Consider the following 21,854-nt stretch of genomic DNA (forward strand, 5'->3'; position numbering starts at 1 on the left):
AACCTTTCCATATCCCTTTACAGTTTATCCTCACCAAACCTTTCCATATCCCTTTACAGTTTATCCTCACCAAACCTTTCCATATCCCTTTACAGTTTATCCTCTCCTCACCTTTCCATATCCCTTTACAGTTTATCCTCACCAAACCTTTCCATATCCCTTTACAGTTTATCCTCTCCTCACCTTTCCATATCCCTTTACAGTTTATCCTCACCAAACCTTTCCATATCCCTTTACAGTTTATCCTCACCAAACCTTTCCATATCCCTTTACAGTTTATCCTCACCAAACCTTTCCATATCCCTTTACAGTTTATCCTCTCCTCACCTTTCCATATCCCTTTACAGTTTATCCTCACCTCACCTTTCCATATCCCTTTACAGTTTATCCTCACCAAACCTTTCCATATCCCTTTACAGTTTATCCTCACCAAACCTTTCCATATCCCTTTACAGTTTATCCTCTCCTCACCTTTCCATATCCCTTTACAGTTTATCCTCACCAAACCTTTCCACATCCCTTTATAGTTCATCCTCACCAAACCTTTCCACATCCCTTTACAGTTTAACCTCACCTCACCTTTCCATATCCCTTTACAGTTTATCCTCACCTCACCTTTCCATATCCCTTTACAGTTTATCCTCACCTCACCTTTCCATATCCCTTTACAGTTTATCCTCACCAAACCTTTCCATATCCCTTTACAGTTTATCCTCACCTCACCTTTCCATATCCCTTTACAGTTTATCCTCACCTCACCTTTCCATATCCCTTTACAGTTTATCCTCACCAAACCTTTCCATATCCCTTTACAGTTTATCCTCACCAAACCTTTCCATATCCCTTTACAGTTTATCCTCTCCTCACCTTTCCATATCCCTTTACAGTTTATCCTCACCAAACCTTTCCACATCCCTTTATAGTTCATCCTCACCAAACCTTTCCACATCCCTTTACAGTTTAACCTCACCTCACCTTTCCATATCCCTTTACAGTTTATCCTCACCTCACCTTTCCATATCCCTTTACAGTTTATCCTCACCTCACCTTTCCATATCCCTTTACAGTTTATCCTCACCAAACCTTTCCATATCCCTTTACAGTTTATCCTCACCTCACCTTTCCATATCCCTTTACAGTTTATCCTCACCTCACCTTTCCATATCCCTTTACAGTTTATCCTCACCAAACCTTTCCATATCCCTTTACAGTTTATCCTCACCAAACCTTTCCATATCCCTTTACAGTTTATCCTCACCAAACCTTTCCATATCCCTTTACAGTTTATCCTCTCCTCACCTTTCCATATCCCTTTACAGTTTATCCTCACCTCACCTTTCCATATCCCTTTACAGTTTATCCTCTCCTCACCTTTCCATATCCCTTTACAGTTTATCCTCACCAAACCTTTCCATATCCCTTTACAGTTTATCCTCACCAAACCTTTCCACATCCCTTTACAGTTTATCCTCACCTCACCTTTCCATATCCCTTTACAGTTTATCCTCACCTCACCTTTCCATATCCCTTTACAGTTTATCCTCACCAAACCTTTCCATATCCCTTTACAGTTTAACCTCACCTCACCTTTCCACATCCCTTTACAGTTTATCCTCACCTCACCTTTCCATATCCCTTTACAGTTTATCCTCACCAAACCTTTCCATAGCCCTTTACAGTTTAACCTCACCTTTCCATAGCCCTTTACAGTTTAACCTCACCTTTCCATATCCCTTTACAGTTTATCCTCACCAAACCTTTCCATATCCCTTTACAGTTTATCCTCACCAAACCTTTCCATATCCCTTTACAGTTTATCCTCGCCTCACCTTTCCATATCCCTTTACAGTTTATCCTCTCCTCACCTTTCCATATCCCTTTAGTTTATCCTCACCTCACCTGTCCATATCCCTTTACAGTTTATCCTCACCTCACCTTTCCATATCCCTTTACAGTTTATCCTCACCAAACCTTTCCATAGCCCTTTACAGTTTAACCTCACCTTTCCATATCCCTTTACAGTTTATCCTCACCTCTCCATATCCCTTTACAGTTTAACCTCACCTCACCTTTCCATATCCCTTTGCAGTTTATCCTCACCAAACCTTTCCATATCCCTTTACAGTTTAACCTCACCTCACCTTTCCATATCCCTTTACAGTTTATCCTCACCTCACCTTTCCATATCCCTTTACAGTTTAACCTCACCTCACCTTTCCATATCCCTTTACAGTTTATCCTCACCAAACCTTTCCATATCCCTTTACAGTTTATCCTCACCAAACCTTTCCATATCCCTTTACAGTTTATCCTCGCCTCACCTTTCCATATCCCTTTACAGTTTATCCTCTCCTCACCTTTCCATATCCCTTTAGTTTATCCTCACCAAACCTTTCCATATCCCTTTACAGTTTATCCTCACCTCACCTTTCCATATCCCTTTACAGTTTATCCTCTCCTCACCTTTCCATATCCCTTTACAGTTTATCCTCACCTCACCTTTCCATATCCCTTTACAGTTTATCCTCTCCTCACCTTTCCATATCCCTTTAGTTTATCCTCACCAAACCTTTCCATATCCCTTTACAGTTTATCCTCACCTCACCTTTCCATATCCCTTTACAGTTTATCCTCTCCTCACCTTTCCATATCCCTTTACAGTTTATCCTCACCTCACCTTTCCATATCCCTTTACAGTTTATCCTCACCTCACCTTTCCATATCCCTTTACAGTTTATCCTCACCAAACCTTTCCATATCCCTTTACAGTTTATCCTCACCTCACCTTTCCATATCCCTTTACAGTTTATCCTCTCCTCACCTTTCCATATCCCTTTGCAGTTTATCCTCACCAAACCTTTCCATATCCCTTTACAGTTTATCCTCACCTCACCTTTCCATATCCCTTTACAGTTTAACCTCACCAAACCTTTCCATATCCCTTTACAGTTTATCCTCGCCTCACCTTTCCATATCCCTTTACAGTTTATCCTCAGCAAACCTTTCCATATCCCTTTACAGTTTATCCTCGCCTCACCTTTCCATATCCCTTTACAGTTTATCCTCTCCTCACCTTTCCATATCCCTTTGCAGTTTATCCTCACCAAACCTTTCCATATCCCTTTACAGTTTATCCTCACCTCACCTTTCCATATCCCTTTACAGTTTATCCTCTCCTCACCTTTCCATATCCCTTTACAGTTTATCCTCACCTCACCTTTCCATATCCCTTTACAGTTTATCCTCTCCTCACCTTTCCATATCCCTTTACAGTTTATCCTCGCCTCACCTTTCCATATCCCTTTACAGTTTATCCTCTCCTCACCTTTCCATATCCCTTTGCAGTTTATCCTCACCAAACCTTTCCATATCCCTTTACAGTTTATCCTCAACTCACCTTTCCATATCCCTTTACAGTTTATCCTCTCCTCACCTTTCCATATCCCTTTGCAGTTTATCCTCACCAAACCTTTCCATATCCCTTTACAGTTTATCCTCACCTCACCTTTCCATATCCCTTTACAGTTTAACCTCACCAAACCTTTCCATATCCCTTTACAGTTTATCCTCGCCTCACCTTTCCATATCCCTTTACAGTTTAACCTCACCAAACCTTTCCATATCCCTTTACAGTTTATCCTCGCCTCACCTTTCCATATCCCTTTACAGTTTATCCTCAGCAAACCTTTCCATATCCCTTTACAGTTTATCCTCTCCTCACCTTTCCATATCCCTTTACAGTTTATCCTCAGCAAACCTTTCCATATCCCTTTACAGTTTAACCTCACCTCACCTTTCCACATCCCTTTACAGTTTATCCTCACCTCACCTTTCCATATCCCTTTACAGTTTATCCTCACCAAACCTTTCCATAGCCCTTTACAGTTTAACCTCACCTTTCCATATCCCTTTACAGTTTATCCTCACCTCTCCATATCCCTTTACAGTTTATCCTCTCCTCACCTTTCCATATCCCTTTAGTTTATCCTCTCCTCACCTTTCCATATCCCTTTGCAGTTAATCCTCACCAAACCTTTCCATATCCCTTTACAGTTTATCCTCACCTCACCTTTCCATATCCCTTTACAGTTTATCCTCTCCTCACCTTTCCATATCCCTTTACAGTTTATCCTCACCTCTCCATATCCCTTTACAGTTTAACCTCACCTCACCTTTCCATATCCCTTTGCAGTTTATCCTCACCAAACCTTTCCATATCCCTTTAGTTTATCCTCACCTCACCTTTCCATATCCCTTTACAGTTTAACCTCACCTCACCTTTCCATATCCCTTTACAGTTTATCCTCACCTCACCTTTCCATATCCCTTTACAGTTTATCCTCACCAAACCTTTCCATATCCCTTTACAGTTTATCCTCACCAAACCTTTCCATATCCCTTTACAGTTTATCCTCGCCTCACCTTTCCATATCCCTTTACAGTTTATCCTCTCCTCACCTTTCCATATCCCTTTAGTTTATCCTCACCTCACCTTTCCATATCCCTTTACAGTTTATCCTCACCAAACCTTTCCATATCCCTTTACAGTTTATCCTCACCTCACCTTTCCATATCCCTTTACAGTTTATCCTCTCCTCACCTTTCCATATCCCTTTGCAGTTTATCCTCACCAAACCTTTCCATATCCCTTTACAGTTTATCCTCACCTCACCTTTCCATATCCCTTTACAGTTTATCCTCACCAAACCTTTCCATATCCCTTTACAGTTTATCCTCACCTCACCTTTCCATATCCCTTTACAGTTTAACCTCACCTCACCTTTCCATATCCCTTTACAGTTTATCCTCACCTCACCTTTCCATATCCCTTTACAGTTTATCCTCACCAAACCTTTCCATATCCCTTTACAGTTTATCCTCACCAAACCTTTCCATATCCCTTTACAGTTTATCCTCACCTCACCTTTCCATATCCCTTTACAGTTTATCCTCTCCTCACCTTTCCATATCCCTTTGCAGTTTATCCTCACCAAACCTTTCCATATCCCTTTACAGTTTATCCTCACCTCACCTTTCCATATCCCTTTACAGTTTAACCTCACCAAACCTTTCCATATCCCTTTACAGTTTATCCTCTCCTCACCTTTCCATATCCCTTTACAGTTTATCCTCACCAAACCTTTCCATATCCCTTTACAGTTTATCCTCACCTCACCTTTCCATATCCCTTTGCAGTTTATCCTCACCAAACCTTTCCATATCCCTTTACAGTTTATCCTCACCTCACCTTTCCATATCCCTTTACAGTTTAACCTCACCAAACCTTTCCATATCCCTTTACAGTTTATCCTCACCAAACCTTTCCACATCCCTTTACAGTTTATCCTCGCCTCACCTTTCCATATCCCTTTACAGTTTAACCTCACCAAACCTTTCCATATCCCTTTACAGTTTATCCTCGCCTCACCTTTCCATATCCCTTTACAGTTTATCCTCAGCAAACCTTTCCATATCCCTTTACAGTTTATCCTCTCCTCACCTTTCCATATCCCTTTACAGTTTATCCTCAGCAAACCTTTCCATATCCCTTTACAGTTTAACCTCACCTCACCTTTCCATAGCCCTTTACAGTTTAACCTCACCTTTCCATATCCCTTTACAGTTTATCCTCACCTCTCCATATCCCTTTACAGTTTATCCTCTCCTCACCTTTCCATATCCCTTTAGTTTATCCTCTCCTCACCTTTCCATATCCCTTTGCAGTTAATCCTCACCAAACCTTTCCATATCCCTTTACAGTTTATCCTCACCTCACCTTTCCATATCCCTTTACAGTTTATCCTCTCCTCACCTTTCCATATCCCTTTACAGTTTATCCTCACCTCTCCATATCCCTTTACAGTTTAACCTCACCTCACCTTTCCATATCCCTTTGCAGTTTATCCTCACCAAACCTTTCCATATCCCTTTAGTTTATCCTCACCTCACCTTTCCATATCCCTTTACAGTTTAACCTCACCTCACCTTTCCATATCCCTTTACAGTTTATCCTCACCTCACCTTTCCATATCCCTTTACAGTTTATCCTCACCAAACCTTTCCATATCCCTTTACAGTTTATCCTCACCAAACCTTTCCATATCCCTTTACAGTTTATCCTCGCCTCACCTTTCCATATCCCTTTACAGTTTATCCTCTCCTCACCTTTCCATATCCCTTTAGTTTATCCTCACCTCACCTTTCCATATCCCTTTACAGTTTATCCTCACCAAACCTTTCCATATCCCTTTACAGTTTATCCTCACCTCACCTTTCCATATCCCTTTACAGTTTATCCTCTCCTCACCTTTCCATATCCCTTTGCAGTTTATCCTCACCAAACCTTTCCATATCCCTTTACAGTTTATCCTCACCTCACCTTTCCATATCCCTTTACAGTTTATCCTCACCAAACCTTTCCATATCCCTTTACAGTTTATCCTCACCTCACCTTTCCATATCCCTTTACAGTTTAACCTCACCTCACCTTTCCATATCCCTTTACAGTTTATCCTCACCTCACCTTTCCATATCCCTTTACAGTTTATCCTCACCAAACCTTTCCATATCCCTTTACAGTTTATCCTCACCAAACCTTTCCATATCCCTTTACAGTTTATCCTCGCCTCACCTTTCCATATCCCTTTACAGTTTATCCTCTCCTCACCTTTCCATATCCCTTTAGTTTATCCTCACCTCACCTTTCCATATCCCTTTACAGTTTATCCTCACCAAACCTTTCCATATCCCTTTACAGTTTATCCTCACCTCACCTTTCCATATCCCTTTACAGTTTATCCTCTCCTCACCTTTCCATATCCCTTTGCAGTTTATCCTCACCAAACCTTTCCATATCCCTTTACAGTTTATCCTCACCTCACCTTTCCATATCCCTTTACAGTTTAACCTCACCAAACCTTTCCATATCCCTTTACAGTTTATCCTCTCCTCACCTTTCCATATCCCTTTACAGTTTATCCTCACCAAACCTTTCCATATCCCTTTACAGTTTATCCTCACCTCACCTTTCCATATCCCTTTGCAGTTTATCCTCACCAAACCTTTCCATATCCCTTTACAGTTTATCCTCACCTCACCTTTCCATATCCCTTTACAGTTTAACCTCACCAAACCTTTCCATATCCCTTTACAGTTTATCCTCTCCTCACCTTTCCATATCCCTTTACAGTTTATCCTCACCAAACCTTTCCATATCCCTTTACAGTTTTGTATCATCATCACAGCTCACTTTTCCACCTTTTTCAGTCTTTTGCGTCTAATTCATGAAGACTTTAAATAGTTGAGTGGAAAGTAATGTTCCTTGTGTGCCCTAGTCCTTCCAACCTGAAAAAGATCTACTTCATTATATAACAGGAGAGTGAGACAGGGAAAGTTCAAGGCACCATGTTCCATTTAGAGTGAAGGACGAGACTAGCAGGATTAGGGAACCCTGATCGATGAAGGAGACTAAGGCTCTGATAAGGAAGAACGAGGTACATGTCAAGTTAAGGCAGCTGAGATCAAGTGAATCTAGGGGTACAAGTACATAGTTCCCTGAAAATGGTGACGCAGCCAGACAGGGTGGTGTAGATGGTGTTTGGCACACTGGCCTTCATCAGTTAGGTCACAGTGTTTCCCTCGATGGAATCTGTCCTCGTTGGGTCTCAACATCTCTCTCTGTATTGGACCTTGGTCTTGTTGATAAAAGGCCAGTCAGTCAGTGTTGGCAGTAACACCTCCAGCTCCATCACACTGAGCAGCAGCTCTCTCCCAGGGCTGTGTGCTCAGCCTGCTGCTATTCACATTGCTGATGTATGTCTGTACTGCTGGATCCAGTTCCAACCAAATCATTAAGTTTGCAGATGACACAAGTAGTTGGTCTTATCAGCAACGACTATGAGACAGCGTACAGAGAGGAGGTAGAGCGGCTGGTAGAATGGTGCAAACACAACAACTTGAGGCACAATGTGGACAAGACCAAAGAGATGACTGTGGACTTTAGGAAGGTGCAGACAGGTCATTCCTCACTGCACTCACTGCACAGTTCCTTCATGGAGAGAGTTTCTGGGTGTGCACATTACGTACGACCATATCTGGTCCCTCAAAACCAACTCCTTAGCAGTGTCTCCAGTTCCTGAAGAGACGCACAATCTAACTAACTTCTGCAGGAGCACCATTGAGAGTGTCCTGACCAGGTACATCATTGTAAGGCACCTGAATGCACTACCTTCCAAAGGATTGTGAGGAGGGCTGAGAGGATCATCAGGGTCTCTCTTCCACACCTCTGGGATACTTATCAAGAGCACTGTGCATGCAGGGCCCTTTGCACTGTCAGTGATCCATCCCATCGGTCCAGTAACTGTCAGGCAGACGTACTGTAGCATTAGGACAGGGACTATTAGGATGGGAACCACCTTCTTCCCACAGGCCATGCAACTACTAAACTCCCTGCCACCACCCAAGTCTCATCACGTATGAAGCGCCAGTAGCGTTACACTGTTTACTTCTTAACCTGTAAAACAAATGTACCTTATTATTTGTTTGATAATGTTACTCTTTGTGTTGTGTGTCAGTTGTATGCACTGTGTTCTGCCCCCTGGTCTGAAGGAACATTGTTTCATTTGGGGGTATACATGTGTCTGGTTGAAATGACAATAAACTTGTATTTGAATTTGATTTAAGGAAGGCTCATTGGATGGAACCAACATTGGCTCAGATGAAGGAAACTAGAGGGTGGTGGTTGAAGGCTGTTTCTCAGAATGGAGGCCACTGACGAGTGGGGTGCTACAGGGTTCAGTGCAGCAAATTCTGTTATTCATTATTTAGATAAATGATTTGGACACAAATACACAAGACTTGATCAGTAAATTTGCGAAAACTTGAAATTGGGAGGTGTTGTTGACAGCAAAGAAGGTTATTGTAGATTGCAGGGGGATCTTGATTGGTTTGATAAGTCAGGCACAGAATGGCAAATTGATTTCAATACAGACAAGTGTGAAATAATACACTTTGGAAAAGCACACCGGCATAGGACTTACACTACGAACGGCAGGGCAGTGGGAAGCTTAATTGAACAAAGGAAAATACAAATCCATAGTTCATTGAAAGCAACACAAGAGAGACTGCAGATGCTGAAGCCGTACACTGGAGCCGTACACACAAAATGCTGGAGAAATACACCAGGCAGGCAACGTCTATGGAGGGAATTGAACAGTCAACATTTCACGCCGACACTTCATCAGGACTGGAAAGAAAAAGGCAAAAACAAGAATAAGAGGGTGGGGGAAGGGAGCTGGTGGGTGAAAAGTAAATCCAGGTGAGAGAGGAAAAATGGGAAGGTGGAGGGAGGGAACAGTAATATGTGAAAAATTGGGAATGATAGGTAGAAGAAACAAAGGGCTGAAAAAGAAGGAATCTGACAGGAGACCACAGAAAAAAGAGAAGAAGGTGGGAAACTAGGAAAAAGCTGAAGGTGATGGGCAAGTTGTGTGGGTGAGGAGGGGGGAGAGGGGTAAAGGGCTACAGGGATAAGGGAAAACAAACATGAGGTGGGGAGGGGAACAGACAAGAGTGGTTACTGGAAGGTAGAGAACTCAATATTAATGCCAGCAGGTTGGAGTCTGCCAAGGTGGAATACGAGGTGTTTGTCCTCCAATCTGCTTCTGGCCTCAATGTGACAGCAGAGGAGGCTGTGGACATACATAGCAGTTTGAGAATGGGAAACAGACTTAAACTGGCTGGCCACTGGGAGCTCCTGGATGGGGTGAAGGTGTTAGATGAAGCAATGCCCCAAACTGCATATCGATCTCACTGACTTAGAGGAAGCTGCACCAGGAACTCCAGATATAATAAATAATCCAAATGGATTTACATCTTACATTGGTAACAACAGTATCACTTAGGAAGCACTTGGATCAGTACATGGAAGGATGGGACTTGGAGGGATATGGGCTGAATGCAGGGAACGAGGCAGACAGCGTGGTCAGCAGGTACTCATTGGGCCAAAGGGCCTGTGTCCACATGGCTTTGCACTATGACTCGAGAGTTGTACAGGATGTTGCAGAGACCATAGTTGGAGTACCATGTGTTGTTCTCGATGGCCAGTTATAGGAAAGATACATTACACTAGAAAGGGTACAAAAAATATTCACAAGGAAGTTATCACAACTAGAGGGCACAAACTATAAGAAGAGATTGGATAAGCTGGAGCTGTTGTTCCTGGAGAGTAGAAGGCTGAGGGATAATTTTATAGAGGTCCACAAAATCATGAGGGCCATAGATAGGGTGAACGCACACAGACTTTTTCCCATGGGTGGGGGGAGGGTCATCCAAAAACTATGGTGTAGTTTTAAGCTGAGACTTAAAGTAGACTCAGGGACAACATTTTCACACAGAGAGAGCTGAGTATTCGGAATGAGCAGCCAGAGGAAGAGTTAGAGGTACTATAGATACAATTACAACATTTTTAAAAAAGTTAGGTATATGAATAGGAAAGGTTTAGACAGTAATTTCTAATGGGGTGGTTACATGACCTAAGGGGGCATTAGTGGAAATATAATTTCCTGGGGAGGGTGTGGTTGAAGTAAGCAGCACCCTAACTTGAGGCAAGAGACCTGACTGACCATTAGCAGAGCAGGCACTTCAAAAAAACAGAATGAGGCACTGGAACACAGGACGAACCATAGCTCTGCAGGCAATGAGCAACTTGTCACAATGCGTCTGAAACTCAGCAATCTCATCCAACCTTACCAACCAAATAGAAATCAATGGGGATGCATAAATTAGAACAGGGTGCCAACAGTTCCTCTTGACTCACAGCACAGAATAAGTTCATGCAACTTAACAGCTGTAAGTCAAGCACACCCTCTTAATTTTCTCTACAGATCTATGGAAAACAGATCGCACAACAATATAGCACTGGCCGGAACCAAATGGTGAAATAGAGCCAATCAGTGAACCTGCCGACCCTGAGGATTCTTCCTGAGGTGTTCAAAGTGACCTCGGCTTCATATGTGCGGTCAAAAACCATCTTACATGATTGGTTAATTGTGTGAACTAGAATAGTATAAAGGTAGCTTGCCGAACACCAGCTCTTTCCCAACTAACATTCAGATTCCATTCTGAATCTTTGTCAACACATTTTATGAAGAAATTCTCTTTTGTAAAAAGTCAAAACCAAATATCAACAAAGAATCAATCTACGACAAGCTCAAAATGTGTATTGACGATAAAAGTATTCTGATTAAGATAATGACTTCTTGTGCCACAGGTGGAGCACCATATATGACAGGTCGACATACTGGTTTAGTGACATTTATGAAAAAAAAAATTCCAAGTCTGTTTGCAGTCTGTCGTGCAATTCATCATCAACATCTCCTAGCCTAAAACCTCAGCCAGTGAATTTTTTAAGTATGACCCTTGTAATATCTGCTATCAACAAAATTAAAAAGCTCATCCATTAAATAGCAGAATATCTGGCTACTAATGCAAGGATAACCATGAAGAGTTTGAGTACTTGCTTCTTCACACTGAAGTGCATTGTCTGTCAGAAGGCTGCTACTTAAAACTTTTCTTTGATCTTTTTGACACTGTGGTTGAATTTTTGCTCAAAGTCGACAAGAGCTTGGGAAACAAGATTGAACTTCTATGTGGAGATGTGGCAACTGTATGACAAAACGAACATTCCAAATATGAAACTGCACAGAGAGAATTTCACGCTCCAACGGTTGTGCATGAAGTGGTTTGGACTTTAATAAGTTTTGGCGCCTTTTTCTTTATTTTATTTTCCTTCGTATATACTGTATCGTTATTAATCACATAGTTCTAGTAAGATCTATAAAGTGTAATCATTTAATCGCATATGGTGTACTGTCAGTTATTTTGGCGAGGTGGGGACATCACACAGTATCCACGCAAGCTGATTACCCAGTTTGGTGGGGCCGAAGGCTGCTCCCCTTAGACAGAAGTGAGCTGACCGAGCCAGGGGGCTACATATAAAAACAAAATTCTGGAAATACTTAGCAGGTCAGGGAGCATTTGTGGAAGAGAAACAAGAGTTACTGTTTCAGTACAAACAATTTTCATCAGCTCTGCATGTCAAGAATCAGTAACCATGCCAAGACGAAGGACCTTCAACCCAAAATGTTAATGTTTTTTCTTTCACAGTTTTGGATCAGATTGTATAATGGTTATTTTCTGTGCAGTCTAACAATTATGCCTGCTTGTATTTAATTTCACTACCTATATACGTGTAACTGTTCAGGGTGTTTCCTAATGGTCACCTTATATATATGCAATTGTCCATTGGGTCCCCTAGTAAGTACAATTCAGTCTCTTTCTGGAAGTTACTTGGTATTGCATTATTTGAATAGGGGTTATCTGATATTTTATGTATTTTATCTATGGTATAGGAAGGCTAGCACGCTAGCCTGCTATCTCTACTTCTTCTTTCCTTCCCCTACTAGACCTCTGTTTCTCCCTGCTACCAATCCTCTTTGTTGTATTAGCATTTAATAAAATGATTGTTTTATGCCCCTTTCTTGACTTCTGAAAGTACCTTGGATCAAAAACATCAGAATCTTACAATAGACACTGCATGAACTGTCAAATGTTTCCAGCATTTTCTATCTTTGTTTCAAACTTCCCGAGTCAACAGATTTTCTGATTTTCGTTTTATATAACCAGGTGGATCTGACCGTTCCTGAACAGCATTTACCCAAGTGATCCAGATGTAACAGCTGTTACACATTCCAGTCATTCTTCCTGTCTTCACATTTTCACACAAACACACACAACACCCTCTCATTTACTCCCTCCCTTTCTCCCCATCTCCAAATCTGCTCTTACCTCAACAGAGTAATCCTGAGGCTCATTTGGAATCTCAGTGATGTATTCATCCAGACGTTCCACGCTCACCATCTGTATTTCAGTTTGAGTGAAGCTGGAAATGACTCCGGAGAGTAAGTTTGTGATTGACAGAGCATAGGACAGGGCGAGACCCACTAGGCCTGAGACAAGAGAAAAAACAAAATTGTAGTTACTCACCTCGAGTTGAAACATGCTGGCAATTGACTGTGAAGAGAGAATAGGTCAAATGGACTCACATTAGTCCAACATATTGATGCAATCATGAGGGAGGCATGCCAGCGACTATACTTCATTAGGAGTTTGACGAGAATTGGTATATCACCACAGACTATAAACAAATTTTTACAGAGGATCAGAAGAGGCTGCAGAGAGTTGTAGACTCGGCTAACTCCACCGCAGGCTGGAACCTCCCCACCATCGAGGACATCTTCAAAAAGTGTTGCCTCACAAAGGTGGCCTCCATCATTAAGGATCCTTCTCATTACTAACAACAGGGAGGAGGTACTGGTGCCCAAAACGTTCACTCAGTGTTTCAGGAACAGCTTCTTCTCCTCTGTCATCAGATTTCTGAACAATCCATGTACACTATATCACGATTCCCCTTAAGCACTGTTTATTTTAGTTTTCATTGCAACTTTTGCATCAGGTCATAGTCCTAAGACGTAAATGCAAAGTCAGGAGACTTGGATAAAGCAACTGCGCAAAATTTTAGCAACACACACAAAATGCTGGTGGAACACAGCAGGCCAGGCAGCATCTATCGACGTTGGAGAAGCACTGTCGACGTTTTGGGCCGAGACCCTTCATCAGGACTAACTGAAAGGAAAGATAATAAGAGATTTGAAAGTAGGAGGAGGAGGGGAAAATGGGAAATGATAGGAGAAGACCAGAGGGGATGGGATGAAGCTGAGAGCTGGAAAGGTGATTGGCAAAAAGGATACAGAGCTGGAGAAGGGAAAGGATCATGGGACAGGAGGCCTAGGGAGAAGGAAAGGGGGAGGGGAGCACCAGAGGGAGATGGAGAACTGGCAGAGTGATGGGCAGAAAAAGAGAAAGGAAAGGGGGGGAACTAAATATGTCAGGGATGGGGTAAGAGGGGGAGGAGGGGCACTAATGAAAGTTAGAGAAGTCAATGTTCATGCCATCAGGTTGGAGGCTACCCAGCCGGTATATAAGGTGTTGTTCCTCCAACCTGAGTGTGGCTTCATCTTGACAGTAGAGGAGGCCATGGATAGACATACAGAATGGGAATGGGACATGGAATTAAAATGTGTGGCCACTGGGAGATCCTGCTTTCTCTGGTGGACAGAGCATAGGTGTTCAGCGAAACATTCTCCCAGTCTGCGTCGGGTCTCACCAATATATAAAAGGCCACACCGGGAGATGCTTGAATTTCCAGCATCTGCAGATTTCCTCGTGTTTGTGCAAAATTTTAGATGGGTTTCAATGCAGGCAAATGCAAATCAATAGATCGTGGGCAACTTATTGGTCTTAATGTTGTGTAAATGATACTGGGAACAGTGGAGGTCCAAAAAAACTTCTGGGTAATAAGCATGCTTGAGATATTCAGAATTAAGAAATTGTGAAATTTTAATATGTTTTAATACCATAGGTTCTGAAATTATTTATGAAAATACAGAGAAGTTGTCAAAGAAAGTACATGTAATTGCCTATACTGATGTACAGAGTAGCTTTAAGATTTGTATGGGTCCAGAGTGAGGATGAGCAGCCGGATGTCTGGGTGTATATTGGCACCAATGTCATAGGTAGACAAAGCGAGGAGGTCCGGAAGAGAGGAAGAAACTGGACCTCCAGGCCGGAGTGATAGTGCTGAGGATGAGGTAGTTGGTTTACAAACAGAGGCAATGTGTAGTGAAACTCCAAGCAAGGAGAGGTTGATGATAGGGAAAAATTGCAGTCAGCTGGATAAGTTGCAAAGTAAAAGGTGGACAAAATCAAAAAGGGCAGATAAAGGACTGAAGGTGTTACATTTGAATGTGCGCAGTGTACAGAGTAAGGTAAATGAAATTTAGCACAATTACAGATTGGCATGTGTAATGTTGTAGGCATCACTGAATCATGGTTGAAAGATTATAGCTGGGAACTTCTTGTCCAAGGATACACATTGTATCGAAAGAACAGGCAGGAAGGCAGAGAGGGCGGTATTGCTCTGTTGGTAAAAAATGAAATCAAATCATTACCAAGAGGTGACATACGGTTGGAAGGTATTTAATCGTTGTGGTTAGAGCTTAGGAACTTCAAAGGTAAAAAGACCCTGATGGGAGTTATATAAAGACAGTAGCAAGGATGTGGTCAACAAATTACAATGGAAAATAGAAAGTGCATGCCAAAAGGGCAATGTTACAATAATCATGGAGGACTTTGATAAGCAGGTAGATTGAGATTGGGAAAATCAGGTTGGTCCCAGGTCCCAAGAAGAGGAATTTCTAGAATATTTATGAAATAGCTTCTTAGAGCAGCTTGTGGTTGAGCCCACTAGGGGATTAGCTATTCTGGACTGGAAGTCATTCAATGAACTGGAACTGATTGGAGAGCTTAAGGTAAAAGAATGCTTAGGGGCGAGTGATCATAATGTGATCAAATTCACCCTGAAATTTGAGAAGGAGAAGCTCAAGTCAGATGTGCCAGTATTATAGTGGAGTAAAGGCATGAGAGAGGAGATGGCCAAAATTGATTAGGAAAGAACACTGGCAGGGATGATGGCAATGGCTGGAATTTCTGGAAGCAATTCAGAAGGCACAGGATATATACATCCCAAAGAGTAAGAGTATTCCAAAGGCAAGATGACACAACCATGGCTAATTACCGAAGTCATAGCCAACATTCAAGCCAAAGAGAGGGCATATAATAGAGCAAAAATTAGTGGGAAGTTAGAGGATTGAGAAGCATTAAAAATCAACAGAATTAAACTAAAAAAGTCATTAAGAAGTTAAAGATGGAACATGAAACTAAGCTAGCCAATAATATTAAAGAGGATACCATAATCTCTTTTAAAGTGTAAAAGAGAGGTGAGTGTGGATATTGGACCGCTGGAAAATGATGTTGCAGAAGTAGTAATGGGCAACAAGGAAATGGTGGATGAACTGAATAAGTATTTTGCATCAGGCTTCTCTGTGGAAGACACAAGCAGTATGGTGGAAGTTCGTGAGTATCAGGGGTCAGAAGTGTGTGAAGTTGCCATTACCAGGGAGAAAGTTCTTAGGAAACTGAAAGTTTTGAAGGTAGGTAAATCACCTGGACCAGATGGTGTACACCACAGGGTTCTGAAAGAGGTGACTGAAGAGATCGTGGCGGCATTAGTAATGATCCTTCAAGAATCACTTGATTCTGGAATGTTTCCAGAAGACTGGAAAATTGCAAATATCACTCCACTCTTATAATTTCCTTTTTTTTCTGCCTCTTTCCACAAGAAGGGAGAGAGGCAGAGAAAAAGGAAATTATAGGCCAGTTAGTCTGACTTCAGTGGTTCCGAAGATGTCAATTATTAAGGATAAGGTTTCAGGGTGCTTGGAGACACATGAAAAATTAGGCCACAGTCAGCATGGTTTCTTCAAGGAAAAATCTTGCCTGACAAACTTCCTGGAATCCTTTGAAAAAAATAACAAACAGGATAGACAAAGGAGAACTGATTGATGTTGTATACTTGGATTTTCAGAAGGCCTTTATTATGAGGCTGTTTAACAAGCTACAAGCACATGGTATTACAGGAAAGATACTAGCATGGATAAAGCAGTGGTTGACTGGCAAGAGGCAAATAGTGGGAACAAAGGGAGCCTTTTTCTGGTTGGCTGCCAGTGATTAGTGGTGTTCCATGGGGGTCTGTGTTGGTACCACTGGTTTTACATTATATGTCAATGATTTGGATGACGGAATTGATGTCTATGTTGCAAAGTTCGCAGACGGTACAAAGTGGAGGGGTAAGAAGTTTTCAGGAAGTACAGAGGCTACAGAAGGACTTAGATGAGGAGAATGGGCAAAGAAGTGGCAGATGGAATATAGTGTCAGGAAGTGTACAGTCATGCACTTGGTAGAAGTAGTAAGAGGGTAGATCATTTTCTAAATGGAGATAAAATTCAAAAATCTGGATGAAAGCTTGTGAGTCCTTGTGCAGGATTCCCTAAAGGTTGTCCATGGTGAGGAAGGCAAATGCGATGCTTGCATTCATTTCAAGAGGACTAGAATATAAAAGCAAGGATGTAATGCTGAGGCTTTATAAAGCACTAGTGGGGCCTCGCGAGTGCTGAGAGCAGTTTCGGGCCCCTTATCTTAGAAAGGATGTGCTGCCATTGGAGAGGGTTTAAAGCAAGTTCATGAAAATGATTCCAGGATTGAACGGCTTGAAGTATGAAGAGTATTTGATAGCTCTGGGCCTGTATTCTATAGAATTCAGAAACCTATCGAATGGTGGAAGGCCTTGATAGAGTGGATGTGGAGAGGATGTTTCCTGTGGTGGGAGAGTCCAGGACCAGAGGACACAGCCTCAGAATAGAAGGGTGTCCTTTTAGAACAGAGATGAAGAGGAATTTCTCCAGCCAGAGAGTGGTGAATCTGTGGAGGCTAAGTCTTTATGTATATTTAAGACAGAGGTTGATGGTCAGGGCATGAACAGATACAGGGAGAAGGCAGGAGATTGGGGCTGAGAGGGAAATGAATCAGCCATGAAGACATGGCACAGCAGACTCGATGGGCTGGATGGCTGAATTCTGCTCCTATTTCTTATGGTCTCATTTGGGTTTAGGAAGTTGTTACCAATAAATTCATTAAGGTAATGTAACTTGTGATCACGGGTTAGTGGTTTATTGTCCATTTTACCTCTAGTGGGCAGTATCAGTCTTATAACTGATCAGATACGTTAGCGACAATCAACTCTCTACTTCCCCAGCATGGAATCTTTAACTGATAATTTGTAGATGTCCAGTTTACTTAAAATCTCTGCCTTAATTTTACACCTACATTAAAATTATCCATATTCTTAGGAAAGAATGGCTCTGGTTTTACTGTTCTAATGTTGGCAAGGTTACAACATTCACTGTTATCATAGGACAAATCTAATCCAACTGCATTTTCAAATATCTACATATGCACAGAAGACTCCTTCCAGTCTTGTACTGCAGAAATCAGGAGATTGATTCCTTTGAATCTTGCGCTGCAACTGAAGTTAATTTTAGTCACCCTTTATTTGGAGAGGCATGGTTAAACTGGAAACAGTGCAGAAAAAGATAGAGGACTAAAGGATCTAGCTTAAAGGGAGAGAAGTGAGGGTTGAACCAGCCTAGATCTTCATTCCTTGAAACATAAGAATCACAATGGGCATAGATAAAATTGATGGTGTCTTTTCCCCAGGGTAGGGAGTCCAAAACTAGTGACATAGATTTGGAGTGTGAGGGGAAAGATCTAAAAAGGACCCTGGGGACAACTTTTTCCACACAGAGGGTGGTGAGTACATGGAACAAACTGTCAGAGGACATAGTTGAGACAGTACAGTGGTATCATTTAAGGAGCACATGGATGGATGTGTGGAGGGACGGGGCTTTGAGAGAGATGGGCTGAACACAGTAAATTGAGAGGAGCTGATTGGGTACCATAGACAGCATAGACTGTTTAGGCTTAAGAGTCTGTCCATACTGTACTGCTCTATGACTCTAAATTTAGGGCACAATTAACACAAATTACTGTAATAAAAAAATCCAGAGGTCGAATAGCAGTTGTTGCTTACAACTGGAGAGTAGGATGCATCCATTCCAGGACGACAGAGGGCTCACCTTCCTATTCTGAACAGTACAGTACTTAGTTAACGGAAGTCACATAATCAGTATTCTTGCAATTTACCCTTCGGTTTCCCCCCGTTTCTTTGCTAATCTTCTGGAAATCGTCATTAATGCTCGGCTGCATTTTGTCATTGAACCCTTCACTTTCCAAACTGGATTTCCCTCCTCTCCCCTTACCTCAAATCTCTGCATTTCTTTGTCTTGAGAAGCCACTGTGGAGTAAGATGCAGACTCTGATGAAAGGTCATTGAACTGAAATGCTGTTTGGTTCTCTTCCCCGAGAAACTGCCCGAATTGCTGAATATTCCCACGTTTTATAACCTAAACTGAGAGTTCCACCAGTCTTTTGTTGCTGTTCCAACTACTGATAAATACATCGACGAGTCCCCCACCCTATAAAAGCTCCATTCAAACCCGTCTGCTGGATGAAGACAAGATACTGACGCCATCATGAAACTATCAGTGGTGTTCCTGTGCGGATGGTTGTTTGTGTGTGGTACAGTCAGTCAGTGGTGTTCCTGTGCGGATGGTTGTCTGTGTGGTACAGTCAGTCAGTGGTGTTCCTGTGCGGATGGTTGTCTGTGTGGTACAGTCAGTCAGTGGTGTTCCTGTGCGGATGGTTGTCTGTGTGTGGTACAGTCAATGGTGTTCCTGTGTGGGTTGTCATCTGTGTGTGGTACAGTCAGACAGTGGTGTTCCAGGGTAGGTTGTGAGTTGTGTGTGGTACAGTCAGACAGTGGTGTTCCTAGTCAATGTAGCATTGTTGTGTGGAAAATAACACAGTCTGGCAACGTTGCTCGGGCTCAGTTTTACTAACTTGCTTTCTCAGGCACTGCTGCAGCTTGTGACAGTGTGGGATGGTGCTTTGACACTGGGATATGATGGGTACACTCTGCTCGTCTCATCAAATAGCTCCTTGTCTTCAGATGATAACATCTTACCAGGATTGCCATGACTCAGGCTGTGCTGCAGGACAGCGATAACAGCAATGGCCGTCACTACAGTAACACCAATCATCTGCAGCCTGATGTCGAGCCACTGCATGGCTGTATTGGCAGCATAAAGACAGCGCTGGTTTAGTTCAAGGCGATGGCCATTCTCCTTTTCAAACCTGAGGAGGGAATGGGAGTGGGATTAGATAACAAATGAGGAAAAATATGTTCGTGGACATTTCGAGAACTGCAGGTAAAATGATACATCAACAATCTCACAGCCATCAGGCAGGCTGGGAAGGGAAATGTTGCAAATGCTCGCACTAGAGAGCTTTCCAAGAATCATTTTGGAAAACCTTCCCAAGTTATTTTAAAATTAATTGCTATTGAGAAGAAGAATCTATTCCATACCTTAGTGAATTCCCCTACACATCTTATTGCCTTTAAACTTTTCCCACCTCACTTTAAACTAATACAAGATTTGGACTGTCTATTATGCCCATATCACCCATAATTTTATAACATTCGATCAGGTCTCCCCCCAGGCTCCGCCGCCCCATTTGATCAAACTCTCCTTATAGCACACACCCTCAAATCTAGACACCATCTTGTTAAACCTCTTCTGCACCCTCTCCAAAGCTACTGCATCTTTCCTACAATGGGGCCAGCAGAACTGAATATAATTCTTCAGATACAGCCTCACCCGAGTTTTATAAATCTGCATCATAACATGCTAACTCTTGAATTTAATGTCTCATAGATAATCATGCCATAAGCTTTCTTTACCACCCTGTCAACTTGTTTTCAGAGAGCTGTTGTGTATTACGTGATGGTGGGCTTATTGAGGGTCGTCTTTCACTATAGAATGATATTGTTTAGTTTGTAAGAGGGACAATGAAATGGCAGATAAAACTGAATCCTGAAAAAATGTGAGGTGATACTTTTTAAGAGGATTAAATGCATAATGGATGGAAGGATCCTGGAAAATACTGAGAAATCAGACCAAGGTGTACACATCCACAGATCCTTGAAGGTAGCAGCACAAGTTGGAAGACAGATGGGGTACTTGCTTTCTCAGCTGCGACAAGAGCAGGAAGTTTTGTACAACTTTATCAGACATTGCTGTGGAACACTGTGGAATGTTATTAGAGAATGCAGAGGGCATTCACCAGGATAAGACCATAAGACATAAGGAAAAATAGGCCATTTGGCCTGTAGAGTCTACTCTATCATTCATTTATTCATTTGTGGCAGATTTATTCTCTCTCTCAATCCCACCCTCCTGCTTTTACCCCATAACCTTTTATATCCTTACGAATTAAGTACTTAATTACTTCCACTTTAAATAATCCCAAGTACCTGGCCTTCACAACTTCCTGTGGCAATGAATTCCAGATTCAGCACCCTCTGGCTAAAGAAAGTCTTTCTCACTTATATTTTAATGGGATGTTCTGGACTCTCCCACTGTTGGAAACATCTTTTCAATATTCAGTAGGTTTCAATGAGATTCCTCTCCCACCCAGTTCTTCTAAACACCAGTGAATGGCAACCCAGAGCCATCAAACGCTCCTCATACATTTACTCTTTTATACCCCTTCTAGGATAAGAAGCCCAAAAGTGCTCACAGTACTCCAAATATGTCTGACCAATGCCAAATAAAGCATAGCATTACATCCTTGCTTTTATATTCTGGTCCTCTCAAAGTGAATGTCAACATTGCATTTGCTTTCCTTACTACTGACTCGACCTGCTAGTGAACCTCTAAGGAATTCTATACTAGGATTTCTAAATTTGCTCCCTGTTTAGAAAATAGTCTAATACTAATAGGATGTTGCCTGGAATGGGGTTTGTTTTCTTGGAAGGGAGGAGGCTGGGGGAGTGGGACTGATTGAGTGTATGATACTCTGAGGGATATAGTCAGTGAGAAATAAATGAATAGGCAAGAGCTTTAGAGGGATCTGAGAATTGTTTTTCACTTGGTGGTGGTTGAAATCTGTATCTCACTGCCTGACGGGGTGCTGGAGGCAGTATTTTCACAGCTTCATACAGTATTAGAGGACTGAAGTTTAAGATGAGAGGGGAAAGAATTAAAAGTAATATGCGTGGCAAGCTGAGGGGGAGAGAGAATCAGAATCATTATCAGGTTTAACATGACTGGCATGTGTCGTGAAATTTGTTAACTGAGCAGCAGTAGTACAATGCAATACATAATACAGAAAAATAAAGAAGTAAATCAATTACAGTAAGTATATATGTGTGTGTGTGT

General features: G+C 42.0%; 1 protein-coding gene across 4 annotated transcripts in view; it reads right to left on the reverse strand.

The window, feature by feature from the left end:
- abcc10 (ATP-binding cassette, sub-family C (CFTR/MRP), member 10) overlaps window positions 1-21,854 on the reverse strand; it is a 102,045-nt gene that overhangs the window by 11,142 nt on the left and 69,049 nt on the right. For all 4 annotated transcript variants that reach the window (XM_073056216.1, XM_073056215.1, XM_073056214.1 and 1 more), the window contains exons 16-17: window positions 19,598-19,767; window positions 12,847-13,007 (exon numbers count right to left, since the gene is read on the reverse strand). In XM_073056216.1, the coding sequence (XP_072912317.1) occupies window positions 12,847-13,007; window positions 19,598-19,767 (331 nt within the window). The remainder of the gene's footprint in view (window positions 1-12,846; window positions 13,008-19,597; window positions 19,768-21,854) is intronic.

The sequence above is a fragment of the Hemitrygon akajei genome, chromosome 9 (assembly GCF_048418815.1).
Source record: "Hemitrygon akajei chromosome 9, sHemAka1.3, whole genome shotgun sequence".
Classification (NCBI taxonomy): domain Eukaryota; kingdom Metazoa; phylum Chordata; class Chondrichthyes; order Myliobatiformes; family Dasyatidae; genus Hemitrygon; species Hemitrygon akajei.